This window comes from Diadema setosum, chromosome 8 (genome assembly GCF_964275005.1).
Source record: "Diadema setosum chromosome 8, eeDiaSeto1, whole genome shotgun sequence".
In the NCBI taxonomy this organism is placed as follows: Eukaryota; Metazoa; Echinodermata; class Echinoidea; order Diadematoida; family Diadematidae; genus Diadema; species Diadema setosum.
The window spans coordinates 30,519,991-30,529,344 of NC_092692.1; the positions used below are offsets into that span (position 1 = coordinate 30,519,991).

Sequence of the window (9,354 nt, forward strand, 5' to 3'; positions counted from 1 at the left end):
CTTTTATGAGCGCAGACCTCTGCCTAGCAGCTCATTTCCACCTATACACACATGCTGAAAATTAACTAATTTAAAGAAGCCTTGTGTTTACCTCATCAGCTTCCTGCTGCACCATGCCTCGAGCAGAGCATACGTGTATGCAAACCTCAAATATGCGCAGCTTGGACTACAAAGGTCATTGACCTTGTTTGCCAAAAGATTAAAAATCCTTCAAAAATTCATAAAAATTCCCATATCACTACCAAAATTTAATCATCTGTTCCACGTGCATTATCAATTTTTCCTGTAAGTTTCATCCAAATTCTTCCACAACTTTTTGAGTTATTTTGCAAACAGACAAACAAACCAGTGCCAACAAAAACATAACCTCCTTGGCGGAGGGAATTATTTGGAATGTGCCAAAAATGCCAGTAAGTGACCTGCTGTTTGTCCCAGTCTTGCTTACTAGACCCGTTACCTCACTAGTAACACAATGATTAGACAAATGACCAGCTGGTTGTGCTAGTCAGTTCAAGTAGATTGGTTATACCAGTGGTAACGCAATAATTACACATATATAATATGTGACCCGTTACAACGTAAGGATCCGAAAGTCGGGGAAGGACAATTTTCTGAAAATGTCATGACCTTATTCCCTTACTCTTCTACTTTAATTTCATATATAGCACTACTCATAAAAGTACTTGGTTTTGGAGATATTGATGATTTTATTAGCGCATGTCAGGTAGTTGAGGAAATCAGAGTTTCGAGAAAAACGCTTTCAAAGTTTTCCTTCTGACGCTATCGTGATCAAGGGGAGGCGAGACAGAGTTTACCGCTTGACAATAGAAGGCATGCTCCTAGCGACCTCCACGATGATCAAGCTTAGCGCCAGCGGTCCACGCACGACCAATCAGTAATCAGGATGCCACGCACTGACCAATAAGATCACTCCCTCATTGCTAGGGGCGGAGTCTAGCTGCGGCACTAAATCCAAATCTTCGGACACGTTTATGTTATGTTGAAAGTCAGAAAATCATGGCCCAGAAAAAAAAATGCTTATTTCTTGCTTTTCCTTTGATCATTTAGCTTCAAAATTTCGGCAGATGATAGACAAAACATTGGACTTCAAAATCATGCCAAAAACAGAAATCAGATTGTTTTGACCAATTTTGATGATGTGACTTCGAACTCGATTTTCTCGGCTCAGCCGTCAGCGATTTTAGGATCCTTTTGTTGTAGCGGGTCACATATGATTACAGAAGTCAAGTCTTAACTCTTGATTGGGGAAGCCTCCAAGATTTTAGGGAAGAATTGGCTGATGCTGGTGTTGTATGGCCAGGAGAAGACCCATTAATAGTCAGGTGCTGTAGGTGTTGTGCTCTCCCCCCATTTGTTCTTGTTAAAGTGGTCATTGTGTTGAAGATTACACACAGCTGCCATGCATAATTCTATGTAAGGGACTATTAAATAGTGAATAAAAAAGTTTTATTGTTTTTGTTTTGTGTTTATTTTTTTTTAGTACACTGCCGCTGTGAGTAATATAAGAGCAGTGATATACATTGTACTATGAAATCTGATTATAGTATCTTTCAGCATGAAAGTTCAGAAACCAAACTGATCAAAATATGAATGTGGCCTGCCTGCATGCAGATAATGATTTGATGTGTTTGATCAAACTGATATGTTTGTGTGCTTGAGGTATATGGACAATTAAACAATAAAATGAAAAAAAAAAATAACACTGTGTATACAAGTTGGTAAATGCCTTCACAAGTGGAGCATCGTACAGTATAGTTGTAGGAATATGCCCAAAGCTAATATTGCACACACACCAAACTTACAGGCAAGAAACAACCAAAGAGGCTCAAAACAAACAAACAAACAAATCAAAAGTCAAACCAATCCACAGTATCTAAATCTTCTGCCCTGTTGGTCTGTGCAGTCATGCAATGAGAATCCTATGATGGGCCCCATGTTGTAAAGTCTGTTGCAAGCATGTGTACATGTGTGAGGATTAGATTATGTTTGTAATGTTTTTGCAGTGAGTCATCATAAATTACCTTGTGGACTTCAGTGAGTGTAAAAGTACTGTTTATGGAAGTGATTAAAATCCCATTTCCACATTATATACCACTTTGTCAAATTTCTCACTTGCACACACAACTTTCTTTTATACCTTTTTTTTTTTTTCATTCTTCTATATTGCATTTAACATTGTATCTATGTATCTTGTATCTGTCAATCCATCTAGCTACATTGTACTTTAAAAGTGGAAATTTTAACGGTGTTGAAATTTTCGTGCATTTCGCGCAACCCAAAACTAGCTCGAAAATAAAAGCATGCAAATATTTTTGTTTTCCATATGTTCCAGCAGTTGATGACTTGATTCTGCGGAATTTAAAACATGTGAAACTCTTCTTACCCCGCAGAGCGCAAAAAATTAGTCGCGCGAAAATATCCACTTTTACAGTATCTATCGATTGACTCTAATAATTTGTTCTTGTTACTAAAAATCCTGCCCAAATGGATTTTTTGTTTTAGTTTGTTCTAGTGCATCATAGGGAGAATTGCTAGATGCCACCATTCCCATTATTGTGGGTCTTGCTTGCATTATCTGTGAACGAAGACATCTTCATATATCTAATACAGCATATAATTCTACCTATGAAAGCAAAAACGTACATACAAAATTAAGACTTCATTGCAATTTGTAAACTATCATCTTTATTTACATGCTCTCAGCAAAACCATTTCCATATACACTGGCAAATACAAACACTCAATATACATGTATAACATTCTGTCAACAGATACCAGATGTCTATACTGAATTTTCATCTTTCACTTTGGCTATTAATGGAGAAAGTACTGCAGACCCCAATGGCTTGGATGTACAAGAAAGAAATCAACAAATATGTATCTGTCTCGTACAAAGTGAGGAAAATGATGGGCATAAACACTTTGCTTTTAAATTCCGGAAACCTTAGAATCATTCTCAAAAAATTACTTGTGTTTTAAAGCTTTGAACTGTTCAACAAAGTACATTAAACTGGACCCCACGGAAGGCGAGCTAGTGCAAACTGAATGAAGGCTAATTGGGCATCTTGAACAGATGGAAACTGGAAAAAAAAAAAGCAAACAAAATCAAGTGTTGATGTACATGGAGCCTTTTGTGTCATTTGTAGTCCAGCTACATATGAGGGTTGGTTTAGGTCTCCTTGCAGATTGCATTTTCCACAGACTTGGATAATAGTCTGGGAATATGACACAGAGCATGAGGCACAGATTTTCAAACTTATTCGGATGAGCGTTGAAACTGGTACATCATTCACTGCAATGTTGCCATGGCAATGCCATCCATCACCTCCCCTCCTCTTCGTCCTCGGTCTTCCTCTTCTTGTTCTTGCGCAGGAAAGGCTCGGTGAAGCTGTCGCACAGTCTCTGTGCCTAGTGGGGAAAATGATAAATCAAAAGAAAGAAAAAAAAAAGTGATGTATCATTCATAAGTGAGGAAAAGTATTTACTAGTTTGGTTGATGCAGGAGGAACATTGCTGTAAAAAGAATTACAGCATGTATCTCAACAAAACATACAGTCTCTGATAAATAATCAAATGCTGTCTTAAATCAAGAAAGGAAGAAATTCTCCTCTAAAACAAGACAAGTAATTTAAATCTGCTGTTGTTTTACTACCTTGCCTTAAAGGGATGGTATAGTTTTGGTTGAGATGGGGCTTCGGGTTTCCAACTTTTTTGTGAGATAATGAGAAACCTCTTATGAAATATTAAAGAGCATATGATTCTACGAGGAATTCAAAGTTTACTTGATGGAAAACTTGTTTTGAAATGGCTGAGATATCCCAAACAAAGTGATCCTAATAAAAGGTGGGACCCAACTTTTACGAGGATCACTTTGTTTTACTTTGTTTTTGGATATCTCAGCCATTTCAAAACTTATATCCATCAAATAAACTTTGAATTCCTCTTAGAATTGTATGCTCTCTAACATTTCATAAAGTAGTTTCTAAGTATCTCAAAAAAAGTTAAAAGCTTAATCCTCATCTTCACCAATACTATACTATCCCTTTAAAATTGTCTGTGTGTGCTTGCCAGGGTTGTATATCTGTCATGGCAAAATTCACACAAGTCACAAGTACATGATAATCCCCTAAGGTTTATTAGTACTCTGCATCTGACATAGTGGTAAATGGAAATAGCAGTGATTTATGCACAGTGCTAGGGACGTACAAACTGATGGGGGGGGGGGGGATACGAGCAAACTACCTTTTGTTGTCCAAAGCCAGGCAGCAAAGCGAGCTCCTCCTTACTAGCTGCAACCACCTTGTCAAAAGTCTGCAGGAACACAGAAGGAAGACAACAGACAAACCACATGATATGCAAACTAATGATATGGCCTGTTTTCATGGGATCAATTCCCACAGGAAAAAATAAATAGCTATAAAACCTTACAAATCATATTCATGGACTAAAGAATAATCTTTTTTTTTTTTTTTAATTCTCTATAGTTGTATAATTGTAAAAGAAACTTTCATGGGAAAGCACTGTCATGTCACGTTCTCAACACTAACGGCAGCTGGCTGTATGCACACACAAAAATGGCCTGGATTGATATTGAATAACCCATTACACTGTACCAAGTCCTTGATGGGCATGGTGACTGGATATGTTGTGGTTTTAAGAGGAACGAGTCTGACATGGCCAGGTGTTTTGAATGAGACGATTTAAGTCAAACAAGGAACTTAGCAAAAGTCTGTGAGAAAGTGTTATGACAGTCATGGCAGTTTAGAGGTAAGGAGGGCATCTAATAAAACATTGTGAATAACCATTTTGGTTATGCTGGATTTTTTCATAATACACGCAAAAATCATAACCAGAGAAAACAAAATATCTATGAAAGCGACCTCTCACACTGACCACTTTGCAAATAAAATAAGGTAAAACAAAAATATGAAGAAAATGTTGTGCATTACCATTGAGAATCAAGAGGAGACTAAAAAATTCCCCTTTTTTTTTGTCATAAGATATTATATTCATATTGCTGGATACTAACCCCGTAGTTTGCGAGCAAGGTGATGACATCAGTCCGGTTCACGGATTTGACTGTTGTCAGACAGTCCGTCACCTACGGAGGAGAAATATTGTATGTAGTGCACAAACGTGAAAAATGACCTCATCTTCGATCCCTTGATTCAAAGCAGATGTCACAAATACAATCACTGCCTTTGAGTAGGGACTCAGCCTAAATGGAAGCATGACATTGGTGGGACAATATTACGGCATTATTCCAAGGCATGTAATAAAATCGTACAACCATAACTGGACAAAACAGCAGGTTATGTAGATACTTTTTTCATCACATAGTCATAGACCATAAAATTACTTCATACAAAGTTTATCTTTCTGAAGGAAAAATTTCAAGAAATTAAAGACACTAATGTAGCCATGAGTGGTTAATGTTACAGCAGTCATGAATATTTGACGGCAGCTTAAGATGTATAATTTTCTTAGACAACACATGTTGTCCACCATCACGCTGAGCCCAGCGTAATCCCTTGATGAAGCAAGTCTGTAGGCTGCCATTGAAATTTGCACATGTCGTATATAAAGTGACCTTTGACATCTTACCTTTGACAGGTGATCTTGCTCTATCTTCTCCTTCAGAGCATCTGCTGACTTATTCTCGTAAGCTTTGTAGGTCTCGAGGTAGCGTCCTGCCTCTTCAGAACTACAAAGAAAAGTTCATCCAGATTAAGACAGAAATCAAACAAACTACAATACGTCATTCCAGATGTTGATGAAGATCAACACATATCTCTCTACTCAAAAAACAATATACAAGGAAACCCCACTATAATGAGCTCCCTTACAATGAGGAAGCACTTCAAATGAGGTGAATTTGATGATCCTGATTTTCCACAACTGTATTTAGCTGGTCTCTTTTTGAATATGTTTTACAAGGAGACGCCAATTTAAACAACATAAAAACAGCTGTCCCGTTGATCTTCTTACTATGGAAATTTTCCCTATACCTTCATCTTTCAGAAGATCTATCAGACTGTAGTTGAACATTTGCTTTGACAACCGCATCAGAACCATGAGTGGAGCAAGATGGATTCATCAGCCTCTGTCACATTAACAAAAGATTGTAAAGTTTAAGATTGCAATCTTAAGATCTTGCAAGGTTTGCCGGTGTGACTACAACTTCCCGCAAAACTTCTTGTAAAACTTCTTGTGAAACTTCCCACTCAAACTATGGAAATTTTCCGAAATTGGTGGGGGCCAATCTCCTCAATCTTTGGGCAGTGTGATAGCTAGCAACTGAAACTTTGCAAAATTTTTCAAGTGAACAGTCCACCATCTGTTTGTGGGCCATGCCTCCAAAGCGCCCGATGTCATTGTTATGTCACAATCACAAGCTGTCAGACGGCATACTCTTTCTTCTTTCTTGAGCATGCGCACCAGTGACCCAAACTTCAAGAGCTTAAAAATCAAGATGTTTGGCTGCCAGTGTGGACAGACGACCAAAGATCGCGAAGTTTTTGCGATCTTAAACCTTTGCCATCTTTTGCCAGTGTGACCGCAGCTACTGATTCATCTCAAATGCAGCCAGATCATGGAGCTCTGTGAATGATGCAGAATGGAGTCACACACATCAACATCTCCTTTGATGTTTACAAGAAGGTGTGGCTTGCATAGCACTCATTGCAATTAAGCCCCTGTTGATTTAGCCTGTATTATATTTCAGCCTGTCAATCAACTGGCTTCCTTTCTGTATCTGTCAGCTAAGTATCAGTGAATAGGGATTAAGTCATCCACTTGATCCCTGTTGTATCAAATTGAGCTGCAAGTAGGGCCATGGTATTGCTACATCTCAGTGGACAATCACACTTACATACTTATGGTGTTACTGGCGTTATTGTGTTTTTGTTTTGATTTTTTTTTGTTGCTACAAGTATGTTTGTTTATTTAAAGGTAGGTTATATGGAATGTACTGAACAGGCAAGACAAGTTACAGCTGAAAAGAATGGGCGTGTATTGGGTTGTTCAGGACCTTAAAGAGTTCGCACCAAGCTCTGGGCACCTGGTAATATAACAGAATGTGAAATATTAGCCCATGTCATATTTGGCTATTAAAACAGCCAGGGAGATATAAGAATAATGTAAGATTTATGAATTACCTCCTCTACCTGTATGTTTGATGGCTATTCCTTTTTACCATCACTGCAGATAGACTGTTATTAACACCTTTCAAAAAATTTTCACAAAACAGTAACAAATCAAAACAGCACAACATACAACTCATACTGATACCAACCTCCACGCAAGAATGAGAGTGCAGTCAGCTAGAATAGCCAGACGGGCAAGTTCTTTCACAGAATGGTGGGGATCTTTCTGCACATAAAAACAACGGACAAGGTAGAAAATATGTGGATTGGTAAAACTGAATCATTCAAAACTACTTTTAGCACCACTTTGACAGCATAGCTTGTATGACACAAAACCATGAAGGGAAATTAGATTATGTGGACTTGCATGTCATGTGTTTGTATATTCTTGTTTGTTCCATGCATTACATTTTCTGGTTATTTCTGGTACGTTAATGCAAGCTATAAACTGGAAATGGTATACTTACAATACAACCAAACTTATCCACTGGCACAGTTTTCCGATTTCAAACAGCCTCACAAGACTATGGCATCAAATGTCATCCGAAAACTATTGCAAAATTTTAACCAATAATCTGAACAAAGGCATTACGTGATATAGCAGTGAAGGTATAATATCAGTTGTTTTGCGTTCTGGTTACACACCAAGTGATCAACAGCGATAGTCCTGTGACTCTCGGCAAACTTGTTATAAAGCCAAACATTCTGATTTGAGCATCTAAAAAATGTAAAGAAGAGACAAGATACAAAGAATGTCATCAGATCTCTTGACCTTGCACTTACTACATCAACTTGCACTAGCAGAACTCGCAGATCAAACCTGTGGCCCAGTTCCATCAGACGGTCATGAATGTAGTTTGGGTTGAGGTGGTGATAGCGCAGACTGGAAAAAAAAAATTATAAATAACCCATAACTGGCTATGATTTACTACGAGCAACTTGGACAAAACTGAAGTCTTTTATTTTTAAGTATGGTACAGTACCATACTTTGGTACCTATAAACTTTTTTGGCAAAATATGGACACTTGCTTAGAATGAGTTATGGACTGATGTGCACAACAGCTGTTGTTGGGAAACCCTATAAAGCAGAAGCTATAATTCACGAGTTTTAAAGAAGATTTAATGACATGCAACTAAGTTTTACATATCAAATAAAAATCTAGTTTAGAAATGATGACACGTTTTCAGTAAATGACCAAATATCTATTTCTATCTTTGGTAAACAGCAACAAATAAAAATAACAAGCTCACACGCACTCATTATACTAAAGGGATGTCATTTGACAATGTTATGGTTAGTACTGTGCAACAGTTTTTTTTGATTACTTCTATTTTCATAATACCTATATATGGCAATTTACTCTGATGGGAAACTTACACTGGGTACAGTGTACCAACTGTGTTGAGCCACAAGATGACATCCCTTCTACACTCTGTGTGTTAGACAGAAACCGAGGTCAAATTTCTAATAGTTCTGGCTGAATTTAAGACTTTTAATGGAAGTTACCAAATCATGACCAATGTCAGCAGAATTAGCCCACACTTTGCTCACTCACCTGAGGTAGAAAGCGCATGCAGTCCGGCCCACCACGTAGTCAGGGACGATGTCGCCAAACTCCCACGGGACGTTGCGGATGTACTTGAGGATAGGATTCCCCCTCTGTGGAAGGGTTTCAAGGGAGAAGGGAGGTGAAGGAGCCACTCAGTTCCTTAAGACAATTTTGATCTTTGTACTATTTAGAAAGGTAGACTATTCATAATATGCAGTTGCCTTTTGAAATGGCTGTGTCATCATTGAGTACAAGACTTAAAAGTGGCTAATTTTTCCAAAATTGACAATGAAGCATGCTTCCGATGTAAGTAGGATGGCATAGCAGAAGCACATACACATAAAAACACTATCATAGTTTTATTATTCTTACAATTAAAATGCGAGGAAACAATGTGAATTTGACCAGACATAGCTGAGTGGTAATACACGACTCCATGCACACGATACAGGCGATTCTTTCACACCCGTTTGTGATAAATTGCACAAAATAATTACACCTAATTTGAAAAGGAAATAATGCTGACAATGATTAGCCTTGAAACCCTGGTGAGTTTTAATGATCAAGCATATAAAAAGGCCTGATTAAAATTATCAGACTGTTCATGATGTTGATCTTAAAATGGTTCTCTCAGAGG

General features: G+C 37.8%; 1 protein-coding gene across 1 annotated transcript in view; it reads right to left on the minus strand.

The window, feature by feature from the left end:
* Window positions 1-2,691: 2,691 nt before the first annotated feature.
* Window positions 2,692-9,354, minus strand: part of LOC140231577 (uncharacterized) — a 9,993-nt gene continuing 3,330 nt past the window's right edge. Inside the window, exons 4-10 of the mRNA XM_072311722.1 lie at window positions 8,724-8,827; window positions 7,950-8,049; window positions 7,316-7,392; window positions 5,626-5,725; window positions 5,051-5,122; window positions 4,264-4,332; window positions 2,692-3,429 (exon numbers count right to left, since the gene is read on the minus strand). Coding sequence (XP_072167823.1) covers window positions 3,343-3,429; window positions 4,264-4,332; window positions 5,051-5,122; window positions 5,626-5,725; window positions 7,316-7,392; window positions 7,950-8,049; window positions 8,724-8,827 — 609 coding nt within the window. The 3' untranslated portion in view covers window positions 2,692-3,342. The remainder of the gene's footprint in view (window positions 3,430-4,263; window positions 4,333-5,050; window positions 5,123-5,625; window positions 5,726-7,315; window positions 7,393-7,949; window positions 8,050-8,723; window positions 8,828-9,354) is intronic.